The sequence below is a fragment of the Muscardinus avellanarius genome (assembly GCF_963383645.1).
Source record: "Muscardinus avellanarius genome assembly, chromosome: 1".
Taxonomy (NCBI): domain Eukaryota; kingdom Metazoa; phylum Chordata; class Mammalia; order Rodentia; family Gliridae; genus Muscardinus; species Muscardinus avellanarius.
Window position 1 is genome coordinate 12,445,748 of NC_137786.1, and position 26,696 is coordinate 12,472,443.

General features: G+C 47.5%; 1 protein-coding gene across 1 annotated transcript in view; it reads left to right on the forward strand.

Moving 5' to 3' along the window:
- Positions 1–16,071: 16,071 nt before the first annotated feature.
- Positions 16,072–26,696, forward strand: part of TRIO (trio Rho guanine nucleotide exchange factor) — a gene marked incomplete at both ends in the record, with an annotated part of 341,738 nt that continues 331,113 nt past the window's right edge. Inside the window, one exon of the mRNA XM_080704883.1 lies at positions 16,072–16,228. Within this exon, the coding sequence (XP_080561009.1) occupies positions 16,072–16,228 (157 nt within the window). The remainder of the gene's footprint in view (positions 16,229–26,696) is intronic.

The following is a 26,696-nucleotide window of genomic DNA, read 5'->3' on the forward strand; positions in this document are numbered from 1 at the left end:
AGTAGTCCTGAGAGTTGTAATCCCAACAGCAGATGAATCTATGTGATGGTTTTATCTGGGTGGTGGCCTAGGTTGGTTGGGTGAGGCTGGAGAAGGTAGGTTTCTGGGGGCATGGCCTTGGGGATTATCTCTCTCTCTCTCTCTCTCTCTCTCTCTCTCTCTCTCTCTCTCTCTCGGCCTCCATGATATGAGGAGGGCAGCCCATGCATTCTCCTTCTCTGCTTCCTGCAACCATGTCCTGAGATCTGCAGTCCCTGGCTTCACATGAACTGAACCCCAAAACCATGAGCAAATCAATCTTCCTTTCTCTAAGTTATATAGTCAAGTCTTTTAAAGTATAGCTGTGAAAAATGCTGACAATGACAAAGGCAGGCTTTTGAAAACCTAGCAGAGGCCTTGCAGGTCGTTTACAAACAGGCTGTCATCTCAAATCTAGCCAGCACGTCCACATTTCCAAGTAGCCAAAGCTAATTCTGTCTGATCACGAAACTAAGAAATCTGACCTTCCTCTAAATAGTCTCATTACCAGCCATGCTCAATACTGAATGAGAAAACAAGTATCAGAGGTGCCCCCAGCTCCCCAAGACCTTGCATTCAGCTCTGTGTTTGGAACCATGGAGGAAGTTCGCTAGGGTGGATGTGAGTTGTGAATCCAAGCACTAATAATAATAGTCAGTGTGCCCCCTAGAAGTTGCCAGCACATTGACAGTCCATTGCTTGTGTGAGTTATTTGTCTTAATCCTCATAATAGCACTATCAGATAGGCTATATATATTTTGCAATGTTGGAGATTGAATTCAGGGACACACACATGCTAGACAAGTACTCTACCTCTGAGCTACATCCTCAGCCCAGGTAGGCACCGCTTTACAGATGAGGAACCTGAGCCACAGAGATCAAGGTTGTATATTTAGGGAAATAGCAGAGCCAGTGTTCAAACTCAGATACTTGACCACCAATATTTTGAGATATCTCTCCTCTCTCTTTCTCTCTCTCTCTCTCTCTCTCTCTCTCTCTCTCTCTCTCTCTCTCTATCTCTCTCTCTCTCTCTCGTAGTACTGGGATTAAACCCAGGGGCATCTACTTCCGAGCTATACCTACAACTCTTTTTTGTGTGTTTTTGTTTGTTTGTTTGTTTGTTTGTTTGTTTGTCTTTGAAACAGGGTCTCACTAGGTTGCTGAGTCTTATTAAGCTGCTGAGGCTGGCCTTGAACCTGTGATTGTAGGACTGTGCCACCACATCTGGCAAGTTTTTCTCTTAAGCACTCTGCTATGCTGTTACCTCAAGAAAATCAAAGTTCCTTACTTCCTTGCAGAGGGCAGACATAAATTTTAGGAGGCATTAGTTAAAACAGCATGGTGATTCATCTGGTTCCTTCATTTAAAAACCCTGCCTAAGCCGGGCGTGGTGGCACACGCTTGTAATCCCAGCATTTGGGAGGCTGAGACCGAAGGATCTTGGTTCGCGGACAGCCTCAGCTACTAAGTGAGGCCCTCTGCAACTCAGTGAGACCCGGTTTCAAAATAAAATAAAAAATAAAAAAACAGGGCAGGGGGCATAGCTCGGAGGTCGAATGCCCCTGGGTTCCATCCCCAGACCCGCAAAAAAAAAAAAAAAAAAATCCTGCCTAAATACTCACTGGTGTCTGTACTCAGCAGTCCCATATCCCTTTATTCTATGTGGTTAGATTTGGCTCCATAGTTTGTTTTTGCTAGTGTGAGTCTTAGCCTTTGACCCAAAGCAAATAAAACTCTGTCCTAGGAACTACTCTCTTGTCACCCCACTGCAAAATGGGCGTCTCCTTCCTCTGAATTCCTTTGCTCTTTATTGTATCTTCTACTTATGTTCTAAGACATATATTCTGTTGTGTAATCTTGTCTCATCAAGTGACTGGGTCTTATCTTCCCAAATGGGCCTGCTCACTTCGAGCTCCATGCGGTGTCACGTTCAGAGAGGTGCCGAGTGTCTGTAGACAGGTCCGTGCCTTCCAAATGCCAGGGCATTTCATGATTGCACTGGACGTCCTCCCGTGGCCCACGGCTGCCTCTCTGCCTCCCTGCACTCTGCTCTGGCCTCAGGACGCTGCAGGGGGCCTTGCACAGGCTCCCTTGCCCTCCATCTCCTGGCTGTGGCAGCCAACGGAGGAGCAGACCACAGGGGAGTCAACGGTGAAAGCGGAGTCAGGGCTCTCAACTCCTGGCTCCCGCTTTGCAAACTAGGGGTTGTCACGACGAAAACCCGTTTCCAGAAATTGTATCAAAAGCCAGGTTAAGAGGCATGTATTAGGCTCACGCTGCAGTCTCTGGGAGTTCCCACTCTTTCTCTGGCTTTGTTACAATACTCTCCTGACCTTTGGTGACTTTTTTGGCCCTTGTCTAAAGAGTGAACGTCACCACCAGCCACTCCTACCGGAAACGGTGGCCACATGCCTCTCCTTTAGACAGTGGGTAAAGATCCCCTTACCCTTGTGGCTATTAGACGGGGAAGGACCACACATCGCAGCTGGTGAAGGATAGCACCTGCTGAGAGAGAGTCCCATCTGTCTCTGGGAGGCCTGCAGTCGAGGATGGCAAGAGGCATGGGCAGACCCCTGAACTGCACAATGCTTGGTGGTTTTTGCTTACTGGGAGGAATCTTGTATCAAGGCCTGTACTACTAAGCAGCCTTTTTCTGGCAAGTTTGAGCTATTTATTTATTTGTTCATTCATTCATTTATTTATTGTGGCACGGGGGGTTAAACCTAGGGATATTCTATTTCTGAGCGACACCACCAGCCCTATTATGTTATTTATTTAATTTTTGCAGAACTGGGGATGGAACCCAGGGGCATTTTACCTCTGAGCTACACCCCCAACCCTATTTTTTATTCTTTATTTTGAAACAGGGTCTCACTGAGTTGCTGAGGACCTCACTAAGTAGCTGAGGCTGTCAGCAAACGGCGATCCTCCTGTCTCAGCCTCCCGAATGCTGGGATTACAAGCGTGCGCCACCACGCCCAGCATCTATTTTTTTTAATTTTGAAATAGGATCTCACTAAGTTGCTGGGTTTGGCTGCAAACTTATGATCTTTCTGTCTCAGCTTCCCAGGTTCGGGAGATTACAAATGTGAGCCATCACACTTGGCTCCTGTTTTCATTTATATTAGAGCCTGGGTATTTCCTGAGATGCCCTGACATTCCACTGCCTTGTTTTGAATTAGCTACAACCATAATGTATCAGAATGGATTTTATTTATGTATGCTTAGCTGCATTGGGTACAATTCACATATCATACAATTCATTCATTTAAAGTGTACAATTGAGAGCCGGGCATGGTGATGTAATCCCAGCATTTGGGAGGCTGAGACAGGAGGATTATGGTTTCTTGAAAACATTAACAAGATAGATAAACCACTAGCCAACCTAACTAAAAAAGGAGAGAGAGAATCAACCCAAATTATAAAGATAAGAGATGAAAAAGGAGACATTACCACTGACAGTGTACAAACCAGAGGATTATCAGAAACTACTTTGAAAAACTATACTCCAACAAAATGGAAATTTTGAAGGAAATTGACAACTTTCTAGATAAATACAACCTTCCTAAACTGAGTCAAGAAGATATAGACCACTTAAACCAACCAATAACAATCAAAGAGATTGAAACAGCAATAAAGAGCTTACCTTCAAAGAAAAGCCAAGGACCAGATGGCTTTCCAAGTGAATTCTATAAAACCTTTATAGAAGAGCTAACCCCAATACTTCTCAAACTATTTCATGAAATAGAAAACACCAGGACTCTCCCAAATACATTCTATGAAGCCAACATCACACTAATATAGTACTAGAGACTCTAGCCAGAGCAATAAAGCAAGAAAAGGAAATCAAAGGAGTACAAATAGGAAAAGAAGAACTTAAATTTTTACTATTTGCCGATGACATTATACTATATTTAGAAAACCCAACAAACTCAACCAAAAGGGTTATAGAACTGATCAACAAATTCAGCGAAGTGTCTGGATACAAAATCAATCTTAAAAAATCAGCTGGGCATGGTGGCGCACACTTGTAATCCCTGCACTTGGGAGATGGAGACAGGAGGATCATCACACAGGTTCAAATTCAGCCACACTGGCTTAAGAGACCCTGTTTCCAAATTAAAAAATATAAAATAGGTCTGGGAGTGTAGCCTGGAGGCAGAAAGGCTTCCAGGAACCCCAGTAACACCAAAAAAAAAAAAAAAAATCAGAAGCTTTTCTGTACACCAACCATAAATCCACTGAAAAAAAATTCAGAAAACACTTCCACTGAAGATCTCCCACAAAAAAACAAAATACTTAGGAATAAACTTAACTAGGGATGTAAAATATCTCTACAAAGAGAATTATAAAACATTGAAAAAAGAAATCGAAGAAGATCTTAGAAGATGGAAGGATCTTCCATGTTCATGGATTGGCAGAATAAATATCATTAAAATGGTCATCATTCCAAAAGTGATCTACAGATTCAATGCAATGCCCATTAAACTACCAAGATCATTCCTCAGAGACATAGAAAAATCAGTCCTTAAATTTATTTGGAATAACAAAAAGCCCTGAATAGCCAAAGTAGTTCTCAGTAACAAAAACCATGCAGGAGAAATCACAATACCTGACTGTAAACTATACCACAAAGCCATTGTAATAAAAACAGCATGGTACTGGCAAAAAAAAAAAAAAAATAGATACATAGACCAATGGAGCAGAATAGAAGACCCAGAAACAAGTCCACACACTTTCAGCCAACTGATTTTTGACAAGGGCCAAAAACATCCACTGGCAAAAGAGATAGCCTGTTCAACAAATGGTGTTGGCAAAACTGGTTAACCATATGCAGAAAATTGGAAACTAATCCCACTTTCTCACCCTGCACAAGAGTCAATTCAAGATAGATCAAAGACTTGGAAATAAAACCAGAGACCTTGAAGCTCCTTGAAGAAGGCATAGGTCCAACACTGCAACACATAGGCATAGATAAACACTTTCTCAACAAGACCCCAAAGGCACAACAAATTAAAAGGCAAATCAATACGTGGGATTGCATGAAACTGAAGAGCTTCTGTTCAGCAAAGGAAACAGTCAAGAACCTCAACCAAGAGTCAACAGAATGGGAGATTTTCCCCACCTACCCCTCCGATAGAGGACTAATATCTAGAATATACAGAGAACTAAAGAAACTCAACACTAAGAAAACAAATCATCAATAACAAAATTGGCCGAGCGAACTAAATAGACACTTCATGAAAGAAGAAATTCAAATGGCCAATAAATGCATGAAGAAATGCTCACCATCATTGGCAGTCAGAGAGATGCAAATCAAAAATACCCTGAGATTTCACCTAACTCCAACTAGAAAGGCAACCATTCAAAACACAAACAACAACAGATGCTGGCGAGGATGTGGAGAAGTGGGAACTCTAAAACATTGTTGGTAGGATTGCAAATTAGTGCAACCACTTTGGAAAACAGTATGGAGAATCTTCAGAAGAATGGGAACAAATCTACCATTTGATCCAGCAATACCACTCCTGGGTATCTACCCAAAAGAAAGGAAACCAAACTACCAAACTAATGCATGTGTATCTATGTTCATAGCTGCACAATTCACCATAGCCAAACTATGGAACCAGCCAAGATGTCCATCAACAGATGAATGGATTACAAAATTGTGGGATATGTACGCAATGGAATTTTACTCAGCCATTAAAAAAAAAACTCAATAACTTTATTTTCAGGGAAATGGATGGAACTGAAGGACATTATGCTAAGTGAGATTAGTCAGTCACAAAAAATAAGAAATCAGATGCTTTCCCTAATATGTGAAAGCTAAGGAGAAATGTGTCATAGGAGGAACTCTAGATGAAAAAGGAAATCCTATAGAGGAGCAAACAAGACAACCTAAATGAGGGGATGGGAGGGGAGAAGAAGGAAATTCTCTAAAACACGCAACGTACTTAAACATATCGAAGTCAACCACTAAGCCAAACAAGGGAAGGAGAGATGGGGTGGGAATTGGGTAAGGGTTAAATCAGTAATGTGTACATGTATGTACACATAAGTTTTTTACCCCAATATGATGTATGAATATAATACACCAATAAAAAATTAAAAAAAAATAAAAACAACAACAACAACAAAAAAAAAAAGAGGCTGAGACAGGAGCCAGCCTCTGTGACTTAGCAAGACCCTGATTCAAAATGAAAATAAACAAAAACTAAGAGGGGTTCCTGAGGTGATTCCTAAGAAGTGGCTTTCTCCTTGTGCCTGTATCTCCTTTTTTTTTTTTTTTTTTTTGTATTACTGGGGATGATGGAACCCAGGGGCATTCTACTTCCAAGCTATTCTTTATTTTTGAAACAGGGTCTCACTGAGTTGCAAAGGGCCTCACTAAGTAGCTGAGGCCTCAAACCACAATCCTCCTGTCTCAGCCTCTCAAATGCTGGAATTACAAGTATGCACCACCACAATGCTGCTCTGTATCCTCTTGAGGTCCCTGAGAGCTGGCAGGTGGGGGGAGGGAAGAGGTCTGCTGTGGTTCAGCACACAGAGTCCTCCTCAGCGGTGACTGAAGCCTCAAGAAGGTTCAAGGTCAGCCTGGCAAATTCAGCAAGACCCTGCCTCAAAACATACATATATATATATATATATATATATATATATATATATATATATATAATTTTGTGGTACTAGGGGCAGAACCCTGGGGCTTTTCTACCTCCGGGCTATACTCACAGACCTATTTTTTTTAATACTTTTTTTGGAAACAGGGTCTCACTAAGTTGTCGAGAGCCTCACTCAGTAGCTGAGGCTGGCTTCGCACCTGTGCGATCCTCCTGTCTCAGCCTCCCAAGCGCTGGGATTACAAACGTGCGCCACCATGCCCGGCTCCAAAACATAATTTTTTAAAAGGGCAGGGAGTAGAGCTCAGTGGAGCGCCATTGCCTAGCAAGTGTGAGGCCCTGGTTTCAATCCCTAGTACATATGGCAAAACAAAATAAATCCCTTCTGATTTATTTCCTAACATGTTGATGAGTCCAACACAAAATCACTTTGAATCTTTCTATACAATAACCCACTTTGCACCATCTCATCTTGATTAAAAGCCTCATCCTGATTAAATGTTCTTTGTTTAGAGAGCTCAGACGAGGTTTTAATTGATGGGGTTCCTGCGCGGCCTCATCCACCACATCTCCTATTTCTCCCCAGCATCCAAACACAGCGCCATTGACTATGCTCCTCAAATAGCAGGTCTTTTCTTGGTCTTTTCTTTGACTTTTCTTGCAGAGAGAGAGAGAGAGAGAGAGAGAGAGAGAGAGAGAGAGAGAGAGAGAGAGAGAGAGGATGCTGGAGATTGAACCCAGAGGTATTCTACCCAGTCCTTTTTATCTTTGACTTTTTTATTATTTTTACGTGGATCATATTGAAAATTGCATACATTCAGACTGTGCTTGGTGCCCTCTCCCTCACCCTGTTCTCCTTCCCCCTCTCAACAGTGAGTGTCCAGGTTGACCATGCTACACGCATACTTTTACACATATTCGAATGTAGCTCCTCCATTAATCAACCTCAGCCTTCTTCCTCTCCTACCCTTTCATTTCAGCTTTGCTGAGGTTTCCCCTCCATCATCTGAAGTCCTCTGGTATTCCTAATAGTCTCTAGTTTGGGCATATTAGAGGAAACATATGTCTCTTCTCTTTTTGTGCTTGGCTGACCTCACTTAACATAACACTCTCCAAGTCTTTCCATCTTCTTACAAATGGCATGATTTTGTTCTTCTTTATAGCTGAGTAGAATTCCGTTGTGTGTATTTCCCATAAGTTTACAATCCATTCATCTGTTGATGGAGACCTAGGTTGGTTCCATATTTTGGCTATTATGAATTGTGCTGCTATGAACATGGGTATGCATATGTTAATGTAGTTCTCTGATTTCAACCCCTTTGGAAAGATACCCAGGAGTGGTAGAGCTGGATCTTTTTATCTTTGGTTTTGAAACAGGGTCTTGCTAAGTAACTGTACGCTGGTCTTGAACCTGCCATCCTCCTGTCTCAGCCTCAGGGTACTGGGTGTATAGGTTTGTGCACTGTGCCTCCAGCCATTTGCCCTCCTGGTTTTTCTCCTTCAGTCCCTTTCCTCAGACACACATTGGTTTCCTTCTCTCACCTCCTTCTGATCTTTGATCAAACGTCCCATCTAATACTGCTCATCACTCCGCCCCCCCCCCCAGATTTTTCCTCGCTTTTCCTGTCTTATTCTTCTCTGGCACACTGATTTTCCTTGGGCCAGGATGTCTTTTACTTATTTGTTTACTGTTTGCCACACTCCCATTCTCCTCTAGAAAGAAAGTAAGTTCTATGAAGCAAAAATTTGGAATTTGGGTTTTTTTTTTTTTTTTTTTTTTTGCAGTACTGGGAATTGAACTCAGGAGCATTTTACCTCTGAGCTATGCCCCCAGTCCTATTTTTTATTTTTTATTTTGAAACAGGGTCTCACTAATTTGCAGGTTGGCCGTGAACCACAATCCTCCTGGGATTGCAAGTGTGCACCGCCATGCCTGGCTCTTTGTTCATTTTTTTTTTTTTTTTTTTTTTTTTGGTGGTACTGGGGTTCCTGGAAGCCCTTCTTCCTCCGGGCTACACTCCCAGACCTATTTTATATTTTTGAAACAGGGTCTCTTACGCCAGCACGGCTGGCTTCGAACCTGCGCGATCCTCCTGTCTCCGCCTCCCAAGCGCGGGGATTACAAGCGTGCGCCACCACGCCCGGCCTTTTTTTTTTTTTTTTTTTTTTTTTTAATCTTAGCCCTTGAAAAGTTTCTGCCATGAGCCAGGTATGGTGGTGCACATTTGTAATCCCTGTACTTGGAAGATTGAGACTGGAGAATTGAAGGTTCGCAGTCTCAGCAACTTAGTGAGGCCCTCCTGAACTTAGACCCTATTTCAAAATAAAATAAAAAATAAAATAGGGCTGGATGAATCACTCAGAAGTAGAATGTCCCTCGGTTCAATCCCTAGTAACAAACACACACACACACACACACACACACACACACACACACACATGTGTCTGCCACATAATAGGGACTTAATAGTTGTTTACCGCATAAACTGGGCCTGGTGGCACACACCTATAATCCCAGTACTTGGGAGGCTGAGACAGGAGGATCACAGGTTCAACGCTAGCCTCAGCAACTCAGGGAAATCATCAGCAACTTAGTGAGATTCTGTTTCAAACTACAAAATAAAATAGGGCTGGGGGTGTAGCTCTGAGGTAGCATGCCCCTGGGTTCAATCCCCCAGTAATACACACACACACACACACACACACACACACACACACACGCATTTCCTGCTTGAATAAATCAAGCTCAAAATTGGACATGGAGTCTTTCTATGGCTTTCTGTGTGTAATTAGTAGGCCTGAAGGTTCAGTGAGGAATCAATGACCCTAAAATATAAAAATTCTCATCACTCCTGCAAATGAGCCAGGGCAGACCTTTCTCAAGTGTGCGCTGGACAAAGCAACAAGACCGGGTCTTTGCAAAAGCAAGGCAGGTGCTTTTCTTCCTCCTCTTCTTCTTTATCTGCCTTCCCTTGCTGTTTCCTCCCTTCATCCGGCATTACTCAGAGCCAGTGCTCGGCTAATCCACTAATCTTCTCTGCAAGGTAATCAGGGATAAAGGTTTAAGGTGTTAGCAGGCCCCGCAGTACTTATCCTTTAAAGAGAAATCTTAAAGACCAAAAGTTGGCCAGGGTCAGCCTAAGTGAATCTTATGGAGTACAATGTCAGACTGCATATTTGGGGCCTGAGGGAGGGGCGTCGTTTGGAATTCTTTAAATTCTGGGAAGAGAATACGAAGTCAGCAATTCTTAGGCAACAAGTCGAGAACACTGATCGATTTGAAGCCAAGTTAGTAAATACAAATATGGTCACTTCTCCTTCACAGCTCTCTAGTTTGTATGTTTGTTGCTAGTACTGGGGATTGAACCCAGGGGCTTTCCGCCTCCGAGCTACACCCCTCATTTTTATACCAACAATAATAAAATATTCTGAACTTCTAAGCCTGAGCTCATTTTCAAGCCAAATCCACCTTTAGCCGTTTCCTACCCTGGTGCTGGTGGCATGTCTATGCACATAGAGTCTGTCCCTTGCTCATTGGTCAGCACCCTGTCACATGACCACCAGAGCTGGGAAATGTAGTTTTTTAGCTGGGCTTAGGTTCTAATGAAAGGGAGAGAAAAGATATTGAATAGACAACCTGCAGTTGTCTATCTCAATTGTCCCGCCGCATCTCACTTCGTGCCTTTGGACCCTGCACAGTTCTGGGCACGCAGGAGGCCCAGCGGTACCTTTGTACTGACTGCAAAGGAGCCCCTCATCTTGTAGGCAACACATCAGACAAGAAGGATGTGACTATTATAACGCGGTGCAGGACTAAATGCCAAAGTGCCTGCTGCTGCAGAATCGGGAGATGGGAGAGATCAATTTGAGTTATGTAGGAGCTACAGGAAAGGGACGCAATTCGAGCTGAATTTTGAAGGTTGGGTAGGATCAACAGCAGCTGTCAGGAAACTGTCCAGATCCCTTGAACATGCTCAGATGGCAGAAGGGAAAAACCCGTGTGCTGTCTTTCTCTTATTGCAACCTGGCTGAGTCTTCACGTGCGTCTTACAGCAACCTGAGCGTCTTCTGTATCACTTTCTTGGAATGACCTGAGATTGAAAAAGTGACTGGAATCTGGGTCTCGGGACTGGACACCTCTTATTGCCCAAATACGCACCAACCGTTCTTCACCCATCCTGACCCCAACATCCGCAGGGATCATTACTACTCAGTTGCATCTCCCTCCAGGCCTGTTCCCGAACCTAGAACTTCCCCCACGAGGAGTCCTCCAACATGAGCTAGCCTTTCCCCCTGCCAGTTTCCCGGTACTGCCAGCAAGAGATTGTCAATCTTTCTGTTTGGCTGCATGATAGCCAATCTGTCTCTCTCCTCCAAGCAATTTTTACTTTTCAAATTTGTTTTTTGCAACAGAGCAGGGATTATCCACCATCCCAAAGATGGAAGGGTTGCAAAGAGAAAAATAGGTTGGCACTTGGCTTCTGAACTTTTAGAACCCATGGTAGGGAGGATTAGTGGAGGGAAACGTTTGGTTATTTTTTGGGGGTTGGTGATTGGATCCAAGGCTTCGTGACTTATGCTAGACATGTGTTCTACCACTGAGCTACATCTCTAGACCTTTTCCCAATTTTATTTTGGGACAGAATCTTGTTAAATTGCCCAGGCTAGCCATGAACTTAAAGCTTCCTCAGCAGCCGGGATCGCAGGTATACAACACCACATCAGCCCAGTGTTGTTGAGTACAGGCTACACTTCCAGACCTATTTTTACATTTTTATTTGGAAACAGGGTCTCCTAAGCCAGCGCGCGCGGCTGGCTTCGAGCCTGCGCGATCCTCCTGTCTCTGCCTCCCAAGCGCGGGGATTACAAGCATGCGCCACCACGCCCGGCAAAGCTGAGTGTTTTGAAGAGCACAGCAGTTTGCTCCAAACAGTAGACATGGAAGAGATCAACGTGCAACTGGAATGAGGTTTTCTTCCTGCAGGAAAAAAAAAATTCAATTTGGGAGAGGCAGGTGGAGATGGGTAGCATTTCACACCAATGCGAGTCTCTGAACAAGCCTGCAGCCAGCGAGGCCTATGGGATCTGAGAACAGAGATCTCGGTCTTTCTTTCCGGGGTTGGGCGGGGGCCAGGGGTCTGAGGACTTCAGTGAGCAGCTGAGTATTTTCCTGGTGGCTGGGAGTAGCTCAGGAGGGTCACTGACTGCCAGCTGACCTCAGAGTTCACACGGTTGAGTGCGCAGCAAAGGCAAAACTTGGCCTTAGCAATGCCGCCATCCAGGCAGGATGTCGGTAGAAGGACAGACTTGCCAGGCAAATTATGGGTACAGCCGCCTTGTTCCTACCCTGAAGCCCTCTGCAAGGTTGGCTACAAGCCTGGGGGTAGGGGGGACACTGCACTCAGCAGACCAAGAGAAGCCCCAGAGACTGAGTTTTTCCTGAACGAGGCTTAAGCTTTCTGCCTGGAGGTCAGAATGGTGAGCTGGAGATAGAGATTAACTGAGAGGAACGAACACACACACACACACACACACACACACACACACACACACACACACACACTAAAACTAAAACATCTGCACACTTGAGCTGATGGTGAAATAGGAACTTACTGTCATTTTTTTTTTTTTTTTGGTGGTACTGGGGTTCCTGGAAACCCTTCTACCTCCAGGCTACATTCCCAGACCTATTTTATATATTTTTTTTATTTGAAAACAGAGTCTCTTAAGCCAGGGCGGCTGGCTTTGAACTTGTGCGATCCTCCTGTCTCCGCCTCCCAAGCGTGTGCCACCACACCCGGCTTACTGTCATTTTTATTTTTTGTTTTTTTATTTTTGGAGATAGTGCCCATCCAGTTTTTTTTTTTTAAAAAATCTTAAAAATTTTTCTCTTTAAATAGGTTGACATTTACTGAAAAGTTGTAAAGACAGTTCCCATATATCCCACAGCCAATACCCCTCTAATAAGCATCTTTTATTAGGAAGAAACTTTCTCATAACCAATGAAGCAGAAGTGGTTTATTATTACTAACTGAAGTCTATATTATCAGATTTTTTCCTCCCACTGTTGTATCTCTTGAAGATTCCTCCCACTGTCTGTACCCAATCAGAAGTGATTCAGAGTTCCAGCATCCAATCAAGAACATCACATTGAGCCAGGTGTGGTGGCGCACACTTGTAATCCCAGTACTTGGGAGGCTGACACGGGAGGATCGCAGGTTTGTAGACAGTCTCAGCTAGTTAGTGTGGCCCTTTGCAATTCAGAGAGACCCTGTTTCAAAATAAAGAATAGGTTGGGCGTGATGGTGCATGATTGTAATCCCAGCAATCAGGAGGCGGAGACCGGAGGATCACGGTTCACAGACAGCCTCAGCTACTTATGAGGGCACTTCACAACTCAGTGAAACCCTGTTTCAAAAATAAAAAGACTAAAATATAGGGCTGGGGGTGTAGCTTGGAGATACAATGCCCCTGAATTCCATCCCCAGTACTGAAAAAAAGAAAAGAATAAACAATAGGTCTGGCTGTGTAGTTCAGAGGTAGAATGCCCCTGGGTTCCATCACCAGAACCAAGAAAGAACACACACACACACACACACACTGCATTTAGTCCCTGTATTTTCAAAGGGTGTTTGTGGCCGTGAACTTCTCAGATTTCCTTATTTTTGAAGACCTTGATAGTTTGGGGAGTTCCAGCCAGGGAGTTTGTAGAATATCCTCAGTTGACATCCATCTGATGTATTTCTCGTGATTTCAGTTATGGGCTTTCAGAAGACCGCAGAGGGAAAGTGCTATTCTCATTCCATCCTATCAAGGGTATGTGCTGTCGACATGACTCGTGGCTTCTGCTGGCCACCTCACTACCTGGCTTAGGCAGTGTTGGCCGCCCTCCTCCACTGTAGGTACACTTCCCCCTTTCCATTTCGTGCTCTTTGGAAGTTACCGTGCAGGCCACAGTAACAGACGGGGAATTTTATTCCATCTCATTTAGGGAACAGTAAATAAATTATGTGAAATTCTTCTGCATGGGAGATTTGTCTCTTCTCCCCTACTTATTTACTTAATCATTTATTTATGCTAGTGTGGACACATGGATATTTATTTTATACTTTCAGTTATAATCAAATAGTGCTTTATTTATTTTCTTGCTCAAATTTTCTAGCTTCGGCCACTAGGAACACTTCCAATAGTCTCTTGTTTCCCTTTGACATATCCCTATCTTTGTTAATTAAAAGAAAAAAAATTAAGCCAGGAGGAGGTGGGAGCACATGCCGGTAGTCTCAGTACTTGGGAGGCTGAGATAGGATCGCAGGTTCGGGGCCAGCACATTTTTAGGGAGACCCTGTTTCAAAATAAAATTTAAAAGGCTGGAGGTGTAGCTTAGTGGTATAACACTCCTGGGTTCAGTCCTTAGTACAAAAGAAGAAAAAATTCTGGTGGGGGGTGGGAGGAGTACTTCCTTACCTTCTGACTCAACAGGATGCTCCAGGCTCATGTTAAATATTTCCTGTCCCAGTACCAGAATCAGCCATTTCCCCTAGGATCCCTGGCTCCTTTTTATTGGAGGATGGTATTAAAAACAAGATCTGAGCCAGGCATGGTGGCGCATGCCTGCAACCCTAATACCTGAGAGGTTGAGATGGGAGGATCGTAGGTTCTAGGACGGCCTCAGCAAGGTAGGGTGACTTTCAGCAACCTAGAAAGACTCTCATTCAAAATCAGAAGTAAAAAAGGCTGGGGGTGTAGCTCAGAGGTAGAATGCGGGTGTTCAATCCCCAATACCGAACAAAACCCCAAACAAAAACCAAGATCTGAATGCTAGCTGTGTAGATTGCTGCTATCTTTTGCAGACCCTTTCCTCCTCCTCCTCCTCCTCCTCCTCCTCCTCCTCCTCCTCCTCCTCCTCCTCCTCCTCCTCCCTGGGGATTGAATCTAGGAGCATTCTGCCTCTGAGCTATACCTCCATCTGTATCTCTACTAAGGCAAGACTGATCTCTTTTTTTTTTTTTTTGAGGTACTGGAAATTGAACCCAGGGGCACTACCATACCACTGAGCTTCTTCCCATCGCTAATAATGTTTTTAGTTTGAGACAGTCTTGCTAAATTGCCTAGGCTAGCCTCGAACTTGTGATCCCTGGAATCCCTTCCGAGTGGCTGGGATTACAGGATGTAGTCGTCAGCTCTGCTCCAATGCCACACGGATCACTCTAGGCTCCTCCCTTTGCTTGTCTGTCACCTCCAGACAAGCAGAGAATGAACTGGTGGCCACCATCCACTCTTCATTTAATTGTTCATTTCCAATACACTTGTGTTGTATACAGTCTGATGAAAACTGCCATATCCGTGTCCGTTTCCCCAGCGTTTGATCTTAACCTTTGACATCCATCCCTTCACTCAGTTTGTGGCACCACATCTGCGTTTTGTCACCTGAAAGATGCTGAAAGATGTAGCTTGGCAGATGCTGACGTGACGCGGATCTTCCAAAGGTCCATATCCTCTGTCTTCCCGGGCACCATCAACAATTCTTCCCCATCCGTTAGGCGGAGCCAGTCCGGAGGACGCTTGGGAGATGGGGTGTCCTCGACAGTCTCATTGGACAGCGAGGAGACGGGTGGCCTTAGAAGGACAGCCCGTCTTCACGACCTCTTTGCTCACTCCACAACTAGCAGGAGCCCCTCCACGCGCCCGCGCTGCTCGGGCGAGGGACCCAGCAGCCTGTGCTCCGCCACCGGCGCCGCCTGCGCTGTAAGCGGCTCGGGCGCTGGGAGGACCGTGCTCGCGGTGCCGGGGCCGGAGCCCTGGCAGGGGCGCCATCCCGGGACTGGGGCCGCCCGCCCGGGCTGGCCGGGGCTCTCCCGCTGCTCGCGCTCGCTCGGCTCTCCCGGGGCGGAGGAGCCCCAGCCGCCCAGCCTTCCAGCCCGCAGCCGGCGCCGGCTCCGAGCGCGCGGACGCCGCCCCGCCCGCCCGGCCCCGCCCACCGCAAAGCCCCGCCCACCGCGAGGCCCCGCCCAGCAAGGCCCCGCCCACCGCCGAGCCGCGCTCGGGCCTGACGAGGCTGGCCGGAAACTCCCGAAGCCCCTCTTTTTTCCCTTCCTCTCCTTTCCCTGCTCTCCCTTTTCCTTTCACCGGGTTCCCTCGGCCGTGATTCCCCTCCCCCTCCTTCCTTCCCCATCGGAAATCAAGATGGAGGCTCGCGGCTGCCGCCGGCGCCCGTGATCCCGCAGCTCCCGCCGGCCTCGCGATCGCCGCTGCCCGCGCTCCGGCCGGCGCGGCCAGGCCGGGCCCCGCGCCCCGCGCCCGCGGGGGGTCGGTCTATGTGGGCGCGCGCCGCCGCCCGCCGCCGCCCCGGGCTGTGAGCTGGGCGCCGGGCGCGCCAGGCCGGGCGCGGAGCGGGGGGCGCGCGGCGGCCGGAGGGCGCGGGGCCCGCGCAGCCATGAGCGGCAGCGGCGGAGGCGCCGCCGCCCCCGCCGTGTCCTCGGGCCCCGCGGCGGCGGCCAGCGCGGCGGGCTCGGGCTGCGGGGGCGGCGCGGGCGAGGGGGCCGAGGAGGCGGCCAAGGACCTGGCCGACATCGCGGCCTTCTTCCGATCGGGTGAGTGCTGACCCCGCGCGGCTGCGCGCCCTGGGCTGCCCGGGGCCGCGGCGCCCGGCGCGGGGTTTGCGGCGCCCGGCGCGGGGTTTGCGGCGCCCGGCGCGGGGTTTGCGGCGCTCTGCTCCTGGGTTGCTGCGCCCTGCCCCGGGCTGCGCGCCCTGCTCCCGGGCCCGCGGGCCACGCCGCCCGGCCCCGCTGCCAGGTGGGCGCCCCCAGCCTCCGGCTCCCGGCGGCCTGGCTCCGCGGCCCGGGCGCCGGCTCTTTGTCTGCCTCGCGGGAGGCCGGGGCGGCGGCGGGCGGCGTGGGCGGAGGCCCGGGGCCGCTCCGGAGCCCGGGGAGCCGGCGGGGCTCCGTGCGGGGCTCCGGGCCCCGCGGGCCCGGCCCTTGCTGGATCCCAGGAGCGATCGGCTCTGCCCCGTGGGTCCTCTCTGCTGTCATCTCCTCGGCCTCGGTCTACGCCTCTGTGAGCCGGGGTGGCCCTGGCACCGTTGGCCCGGGGGCCGGGCTCAGCGTGGCCGAGCGGAGCGGCGCGCCGGGCCGGGCGAGCCATTGTCTCCGGGGCGGCCGGGGAGGGTGCCCGGGAACCCGGCGGCTCCGGGCCGCGTGGGTGGCGTGGAGGTGCAGCAGGGCCAGGTGGCCCCGTGTGCGCCGGGCCGGCGGGAGGGGCCAGGTGGCGTGCGAGGGCGGCCCGGGGACCCCGGCGGCGGCGCCGCCTCCTCCCTCCCGGCCCAGACCCGCGCGAACCGGGCCGCGTCCCCGCGCCTGGTCCCGTCTGCTCGCGCGTCCGAGCGGCGGCGGCGGCAGCAGCAGCAGCAGCAGGAGGAGGCGGCGGCGGCAGTGCAGGCGCCCGGGTCCCCCGCAGCCCGGCGTGGGGCAGGGAGGATGCAGACTGCGCGCTGGAGAGCCCCCGGGGGCCGGCCAGGTCGGGGCCCCGAGGGGCGGGCGGCCGAGGGCTGCGCTGGGTGCTGGTGGCCGCTCCGGGAGGCTGACGGCTCCCGTTCTTGGGCGGCCTTTTCCCAGATCAGCTCCCCGGTGGGTGGGATGGCTCCCACAGTCCTAGGCATGGGAGCAGTCGCTGCGGGAGGCCGTGGCCGGAGGCAGTAGTAGCGCCTGGTTACCCGGTTTGTACTTACTGTCTTCTCGTTGTCCTCATCTTTGCCAGGCGGGGCTGTTGTTGTTGTTATTTTATTATTATTATTGTTAAGCGGGTTGGTCGTGGCAGAGTGACAACACTTCTCAGTCTCACTTAAGTGTCAGCTTGAAGTTAATACACTCCGGGCACCGGTGCTCGCTCCCCCGTGAGGTCCCTCCTGAACGCGAGGGTTAGAAAACATTAGCTTTCTACGAAGGCCTTTTTGTGTATTTGGTGTGTGTGTGTGTGTGTGTGTGTGTGTGTGTGTGTGTGTGTGTGTGCCTGGCTTGGTAGAGATCCCCTTCCTACCTCTTAGTAGCACAACCGGGCGCTTCCCTTTGTGCCCTGAAGCTAAAGTCTAGCCTGTCTTCTTTCTACTACCTGTCAGAATAATAGATTCTGTGCAGAATGCGGCTCCTTTCTGTTAGAAAAGCCCTTGTGCCCTGGAGATGGAATTTTTGGTGCTTGTGAGACCAGCCTTTCGTACATCTTCATTAGGCGTAGCTGAGGAATCCTTTCTTTCGCTCGGAGAATCCCGAAGACGTCAGGTCGGCTGGAGTGCCAGGGAGAGCTAGCGCTGACAGTGCAGTGCGGCTCCACGGATCCGATCCTTGGCTCCGGGCTTTGCTGCCCGGGCTCCTGTCCTTGTTCTCTTTGGGGCAGAACCAGGTAACCTTGCCCTTTGGCTTGTTCATTCTTTCCTTTCATTCTCTAAAATGACTCTGACAAACTTCGTTTTAGTTATCTGACTTAGTGACAGGAGCCAGGGCAGATTTTCCCCCCCAGTTTCAGTGTACCACCTCCCAGTAAGTCCTGGGACATCTCTTTATTTGTTTAGATACTGGGTATTCTATCGCTGAGCTGCATCCATCATCCTTTTTAAAACTTTTTTTTCCCCTTTGAAATAGGGTATCACTTAGTTGCTGAGGGTCTTGGCAGGTAGCTGAGGCTGGCCTGGAACCTGGGATCCTCCCTGCCTTCTAAATACTGGGATTCCAGGCATGTGCTGCCAGGCCAAGGAGCATTTATTTAAAGGTGCTTTTTCCTCCTTTAGGGAGTTCTGAATCTAGCAAAGGGTATTGAGGTTTGGCTATGGGTGGGGATGGGGTTTGGGCAGTCGAAGCAGCAGAAGGGTCCTGGGTGGGCAGCTCTTCTGGAAGGCAGCTGAGGTAGGGGACCTTCTGGGCAGGTTTTCTCTTTTTTTGTATTGGGGATTGAAGCCAGGGGTATTCTACCTCCAAAGTACACCCCAGCCCCTTTTCATTTTTTATTTGTTTGAAACAGGGTTCTTACTAAGTTGCTGAGGGTTTTGCCGATTTGCAGACCTGGCCTTCAACCTGTGATCCTCCTGTCTTGGTCTCCCAAGTCTGGGATTACAGGCGTGTGCCACCATACCCAGCTTCCTGGGCAGTTTGGATTGAATGTGGAGGCTGAGGAGAATGGAGTGGCCAAATCCAGTTGTACGATCTGACTTTCTTTCCTTCGATGTGGAAACAGGGAAAATCTCATTGGTGGGAGGAAAGGTGAGGGTATGAATATTTTCCCCAAGGTGTTTTTGGGTCTAGTTGATTGTTAAAGTGACCTGGGAAAGAGCTTTTGATTGGTTGCCTTTACTTTCTCAGCAGAGAAGTGCACCGGCTGGGCTGTCTTTCTCTCTGTCTCTGTCTGTCTGTCTGTCTCTCTCTTTCCCTCTGTATTCCTTCTTCTTGTTACTGCATTAAGCTTTATCTTTGAGAACTGGTGTCCATGATTGGCTGACAGACTTCAGCCTAACAGAACTTTTGAACAATTTGAGCAGTTCAAAAATAGAATGGTGTGCTGTGTGATTTCTCATTAGTGGAAGTGTTAAGGTAGCGGTGCTGCCACCTGCTAAGACCTGGAGCCGGGTGCCGGGCCCAGGATGCCTGCCCCGCAGAGGGGTCCAGAGGGAGGGGCGGGGCATTCGCCCTTTGACTGTGAACTTTGTGGCACCTTCTGAGCCCCCAGCGCCTATACGCTATTCTTGCGGTTTTCTTTGGGTTTCAGGGCAATGGCCACCCTTCTCTTCCCTTCTCCCTGTTACCAAGTGGCCTCCCAGCTCAAGTGCTCACTTCCTCTGCGCCATTTCATTCTCCACTCCGGACTCTGGCGTAGAAACTTTTTATTCATTTTGACAATCCTGGTCACCCATTTATAGCCCTGGAGTGTAGCAGGCAGGACAATTAGTGTAGAAGTAAATGGCATTGGAAGATGTGAGTTTGTGTGTTAAAGGGCAGGAGACAGCCAGGCTTAGTGGTGCATGCTTTTAATCCCAGCATTTGAAAGGCTGAGACAGGAAGATTGCGTTTTGTGGACAGCCTCAGCTACTTAGTGAGGCCCTTTGCAACTCAGTGAGACTCTGTTTCAAAAATAAAGAATAAAAAATAGGACTGGAGGTGTCGCTTGGAGGTAGAATGTTCCTGGGATCTATCTCCAGTACCACACACACACACACACACACACACACACAAAAGACAGGGGAGAGATTGTTCTGGAAGTGTTCCTGAATTCTAGACTTCACCTTTCTCTTCTTGCATGGAGCTCAGCATTGAAAAAGATAAAGCAAATTTCAAAGCAAAAGCAGTCAAACAAAAGAGGATGCATCCCAGCATTGTGAGTCATGTGTTTTGTATTTTATAGACGAGGAATTCTTCTGCTGGGGAGCCCAGTGAGACTCGGTAGAGGTGGGTCAGGGCCAGGAAGCTTGCCCTGGACTCTGCCGCTCTTTCCCGGATGCCTCTCATGGCCAGGACGTTGCTTACATTAGTTCTCAACCCCACTGGGACCAATCACTTTTATTGCCAATCTATTTTGGGGCCTTGTTCTTGTGGCAATAAATCATTCTTTCAGAGCTCCCTATTTAACCTTGCAAGAGTGTGTGTGTGTGTGTGTGGGGGGGTGCTTACATAAATGCATTATTTTTAACCTGCCTGCCATGCTTTCAGTCGGCCTTAGATAAATGTGTGGAGAATAAAGGTCTGTGGTTATTCTGAAACCAGCATGCTGGGTTTCTTTCTTCTTAGATCTTATTCTGGGCTCCTCATTGGGGCCCCTCACTTTCTGAGGAGTACATGGAGTCAGTCTCCTTGAGGGGGAGCAGCATGCATGCTTTTCTATGTTTTGATCTGCTGGTTTCCTTACAGTGTATTAAAGCTTTTCATATTTACACCCTCTTAAGCTACACCTGCAGCGCTATTTTTAAATTTTCTTTTTTATTCTGAAACAGGGTCTCACTAAGTTGTTGAGGGCCTCATTAAGTTGCTGAGGCTGGTCCTGAACCTGCAGTCGTCCCACGTCAGCCCCCCAAGTATGGCATTACAGGCAGGCACCACCGCACCCCGCTCATATTTACACTCCTAACACCACTTAAGTGGCTAGCCTCCAAGCTTGCTATGCAGCTTCTGTTGATATTAGAAGCTTTGGTTCATTGTAAGCAGCAAAATAATCATTTTATTATGAAGTAGGTCCTTGGTATTTTGAAAGGGAAACTGAAAAATGTTATTTGATAGTGAATGTTGACTTCTCCTTTTTAGGTGGCACAGTCAGGCTCAGTGTTAGAGGAAAGCAAAATTTCTAAAAAAAAAAAAATCCTACAAGTTACCTTAAAAAAAAAAAATCAAAGAGCAGTAAAAAAAAAAAAAGAAGAACAGTAAAATATCATTGAAAGCTTTTCATTGAGTCCTTGTAAACTGGCATATCGAAGTGGGATATTATATTTTTTCCTTTCCAATTTAACCATCCAGGATTCAAATGAAACCATTTTAACCCTATAAATGGTTAACCAAGATTTAAATGCAGTCATTGGTGATGTTCAACATGAAGGGTGTGGTTTAATTTTTAAAAATTTTGCAGAACTGGGGTTGAACCAAAGGGCATTCTACCTCTGGGCTATACTCCCAGCCGTTTTTTACTCTATTTTGAAACAGAGTCTCACTAAGTTGCTGAGAACCTCACTAAGTAGCTGAGGCTGGCTGTGAATCTGCGATGCTTCTGTCTCAGCCTCCCAAGTAGTGGGATTACAAGAGTGCGCTACCATGCCTAGCTACAGGGTGTGGCTCAAATATGTTCTTTAAATGTATGTTCAAAATACTAATTAGAGTGATCTTTGTAGCATTTTTAAATGTCATAATAAGTTTGGGATTTGTTCCTAATTGGAAGTGGGAAGTGTGTTTCTAAATCAGCTAGATTTGATATTTATTTTATTCACTTGACTCCTCTAATGAGAAAATACAATTTTATCCTGTCTTTGGCAGAATTCCAGAGAAAAGTCAAATTCTTAATCAATAGCCACACTTTACTCCCTAGTAAAAATCACTTATGTTGATAGGCGTAAGCTGTGTCTTACTATAAAAGGCAGTCATAGCAACCACCTTTATTCTGCCTCAATCCTGTAATGAATTGGTTTTTAGTTCCTTATAGGCATCATTGTCTTGACCAGTTTTTAGTAGCCCCCCGATTCGAGTAAGAATTCCACGGACCCCTGGAGGACCGTGTGTGTCGTCTGCTCCATCCCTTCTCATTTCTGCCTGTCCCCAGTGTCCAGCCTGGTAGACTCGGGTGAACTGACAGGGTGATGGAGTGGTTTGCCTGGATGACCAGACGGGTCTCAGATCCCAACCCTGCTGAGGCTGATGCAGGCGCCATGGTGGACGCAAGGCTCAGTGCACTATCCTGCCTCCCCAGGTCCTGCTGGGGAGCTGGGCAGTAGGAAAGGAGTATGGTCCAACCGGGAGGCTTCTCAGTGGCCCTCCACGTGGGATTTCTGGCTGCTTTATTATTCTGAACTGAGAGGCAAGGAGCTCAAGGGAGAGGGGAAAGGCCCGGTGGGGCCTTCCTGCGCTCTCCTGGCCCCGAGAAACAGGCCTTGGCCCCTCACTGGCCCAGGTGCCCAGCCCCTGCCACACCCCGACTCCAGCTCCTTACCAGTTTAGAAAGATGACTCGTCAGGAGTCTCTAGTGTGCTCCCCAGCTCTTTGTTCTTAATCCTCCTCATAAATACACATCCCATCCAGGGGATCTCGTTGCCACACTTAATGGTCAGCACGTGCGAACATACTCGTTTTCCCTTCTCATTCCCTGATGGAAACTCTTAATTCGCTCACTGCATAGTTGTGTTGTTACCTACATTTCCTCTTATCCGTGTCTTGTCCATGTAGAAAAGCCCCGTGAAACCCAAATATTAGCCACCTGTCCCCGGGGGAAGGTTATGTGTCACAGGAGAGAGTGCCTGCGAGAGAGACCGTCCACACTCAAGGCAGAGGCCGCCCGCAGGGGAAGGCTTCTGAGGTTTCTCTCTCTTCGTGAGGGGAATGTTTACTTGGACAGCAGATGTGCTGTAGAGATGTAGGGCCTCCATTGTGAGGTTTGGAGTCCTGAGTCTTTACTCTTGGCTGCTGGGGAGGATTGCAGAGTCATTTGAGAGCAAGTGCGATGTTTCAGGAGTGTCGCCCTATTTGGGTTTGGTTGTAGTAGTTGCCCTCAGGTGTGAAGACTTAGAACTCCATCTAGAGTTCCTCCTGTTACTAACTGAGGGGATGGGAGGGGGGAAGAGGGAAACTCTCTAAAGCACATGATGTACTTAAACATATCGGAGTCAGTCACTAAGCCAAGCATGGGAAGGAGGGATGGGGAGGGGGTGGGGTGCTGATAGGGTAAGGGCTAATTGGATGATAAGTGCATGTTTGTCTACACAAGGCTTGTATCCCTTTAAGATGTATAACTAAAATGCACCAATTTAAAAAAAAAAAGACAGTCAACACAAGGACTAGGTTCTAGGTCTAGGTTAGCAGCGTCCATGACAATTCATCAGTCTTATTTTCTTAGAGCTGGTAGCTCCAGTATGGGCAGAGGTAAAGTATCAGTGCATTCTGTTTCCACTGGTTTCTGTAAGTGGTGGCTGATTTGTCTTGGCCCCTGATTTCCAGGAAAGAGGTACCGGTGTGTGCTCCATTACTGCCCCGCCGCCGCCGCTGCTGGGAACACAGCGGCCCTTTGCTGTCTGTCTGTTGTTAGCAGTAAAACAATATAGCTGTGAATAGATAAACTGTAATGCATCTGCTCTGATAATGCGGAGTGAGAGGAGTCCCCAAAGTATGATTCCCTTTATGTCTGACATTCACAAAAAGCCAGAGCCGTAGTAACAGAACAGGTTAGGGCTAATGGCAGGCGCTGTGTGTGTGGGGTCGCTGCAGAGGGGCAGCAGGAGGGACCTGGCTGGGAGGACGGCCCTGTTGAATGCTGGCGTGCTGGCCAGTCCATGTGTTGGAGTTTATGGAACAAAAACAGTTTTGCTGCATGATATTTCAAAATATAATTTAAATAGGGTAACAACCTAGAGAAAATACATGTTGCAAGTCCAATATTTATACATATAGTTCATAAAGGTCTTAATCAGATTAAGTAAGAAGGGACAATTAAGAAGGGACTTAATATCTGGGCGTGGTGGCGCAGGATTGTAATCCCAGCATTTGAAAGGTTGAGACATGAGGATCACCATTCATGGACAGCCTCAGCTACTTAGTGAGGCCCTTTGCAATTTAGTGAAACCCTGTTCCAAAGTAAAGAATAAAAAATAGGGCAGGGGCCGGGCGTGGTGGCACATGCTTGTAATCTCTGCGCTTGGGAGGCGGAGACAGGAGGATCATGCAGGTTTGAAGCCAGCCTCGCTGGCTTTAAGAGACCCTGTTTCCAAATAAAAAGTATAAAATAGGTCTGGGAGTATAACCCTGAGGTAGAAGGGCTTCCAGGAACCCCAGTACCACCAAAAAAAAAAAAAAAAAAAAAAAAATAGGGCAGGGGGTGTAGCTCGGAGGTCGAATAACCCCTGGGTTCCATCTCCACAGCCACACAAAAAAATGATCTTTTAGTTGTTTGGGGGGGACCTAACACTAATGTCTCTGAATTCTGTCTCCAGGACTGCAAAAAATAAAATAAAATAAAATAAAATAAAATAAAATAAAATAAAGGACTTAATCAAGAGCTGGGCATGGTGGCACATGGTTGTAATCCCAGCATTTGGGAGGCTGAGATGGGAGGATCGCTGTTCCTGGACAGCCTCAGCTACTTAGTGAGGCCCTTGGAACTCAGTGAGACCCTGCTTCAAAATAAAGAACAAAAAGTCGGGCTGGGAGTGTAGCGTGGAGGTAGATTGCCCCTGGGTTTCATCCCCAGTACTGCTGCAAAATGAATAAATAGCCTAATCAGATTAAGTAGGAAGGGTCAGTTCAAGGAAAATAGGCAGATAACTCCAAGAACAAAAGGCAAGCAAATAAATACTGAGCCTCTACAAATCCAAGAATGCGAGTAAAAGTGACGAGCTCCCAACAAAAGCCAAAGCTAATGAAAGTAATTTCTCTAAGGAGACGTGGTTTAAATTGAGTGATTTTGGAAAGATTCTCTACTGATTTGAAAGATAGTGATGGCTCAGCCTGCCCGTTGTAGGATCAGCCTTTCAGTATCTTGGGGGTCATCTAGGGAGACCTTGAAGGTAAGTGTGGGGAAAAGAAGATCCCTTCCTGTGATCTTCAGGAGACCTGTCACCAGAGGAATCCATCTGTCCTGTAATCAAGCCCACTGACTTCAAACACAAATGAGCCATTTCGATAGGGTCAGTCTCCGTTTCCGCTGCTTCCAATTTCCCCACCCTGGTGATTTTTGCTTCTGTCCAGATAGAAAAAGAAATAGCAGGTGTGGCGAGGTCTGCAGCACCTCCACGTTTCTGTCGCATCGGGAGGATTTTCTAGGGATGTGATTCATTTTGGGGCAAGTGGTTGTTCTTGTGTTAAATCTGTGTGAAGTCCTTGCCGTTGTCTTCAGGACTTGGACTTCTTGTATGTAGTTGATTTTGCAGCTACCTGTTTTACAATACTGATAAAGAATGGAATGATCAAGTGTTTGCTTTTGGTGGGTTCTGGGGATTGAACCCAGGGGCATTCTATCCTTGAATTACACCCCTAGCCCTATTTTTAGTTTTTTTTTTTTTTTAAGTACTAGGGTTCCTGGAAACTCGTCTACCTCTGGGTTACACTCCCAGACCTATTTTTTCTTTATACTTTTTTTATATGGAAAGAGGGTCTCTTAAGCCAGCGAGGCTGGCTTCGAACCAGCTCAATCCTCCTGTCTCCGTCTCCCAAGCGCGGGGATTACAAGCATGTGCCACCAAGCCCGGCACTTTTTCTTCTTAATTTTGAAATAGGGTCTCACTAAGTTGTAGAAGGCCTATGTTGCTGAGGCTGGCTATGAACCTGTGATCCTCTTCTGTTAGCCTCCCAAGTACTGGGATTACAAGCGTGTGCCACCACGCCAGGCTTCTGCCCCCCCCCCCCCTTTAAGAATTATACAATAAGCTGGGCATGGTGGCACACGCTTGTAATCTCAGCATTTGGGAGGCTGAGACAGGAGGATCTGGGTTTGTGGGCAACCGCAGCTACTTAGTGAGGCCCTCTGCAATTTAGTGAGACCCTGTTTCAAAATGAAGAATAAAAAAAGAGGGTTAGGGGTGGAGCTCAGAGGTAGAATGTCCCTGGGTTCCATCCCCAGTCCTGCAAAGAAAAAAAAAAAAGAATTATACAATGAAGAGCTGTTGTTGAACTTGTAAAAAACATAATTCACATTTAAAAGAATTCACATTTAAGAGAATTCACAATTCTCCTTTTTTTTTTTTTTTTTTTTTCAGTACTGGGGATGGAACCCAGGGGCATTCTACCTCTGAGCTACATCCCCAGCCCAATTTTTTATTCTTTATTTTGAAACAGGGTCTCACTGAGTTACAAAGAGCCTCACCAAGTAGCAGAGGCTGGCTTTGAACCTGCACAATCATCTATCTCAGCCTCTCAAATGCTGGGATTACAAGCATGCGCCACCACGCTGGGCTTGTAGTATTTTTAGGCAGGGCTTGTTGTGCCTGGTGTGTGTGTGTGTGTGTGTGTGTGTGTGTGTGTGTGTGTGTGTGTGTGTTCTCCATTGTTTGCTCTTTCGTTCCACTTCCTCATCTCCTTTTCACCCTCATCTGTAGGATCCCAGCGGTTCCTTCCTTTCGCCTTTATTGCTGCTGCAGTTGTCGACCTCCTCTGAACTTGTGCGCATACACTCTTGGGCAATTTGGATCCTGAGGTTTATGTTTTCTTAACTTCAATTACTTTTTAGTTCAGCCTTGTTCTGCACGGCAGATGTGTTAGGGTCTTCAGGAATAACGTACAACTTTGTATTTAAATGAACAGGGCTACAAAATCGAATTCCACTAGCATTTTTTTTTTTCTGAAGCTACCACACAAATATTGGGAAACAATACTTTTTTTGGTATTAGGGATTGAATCCATT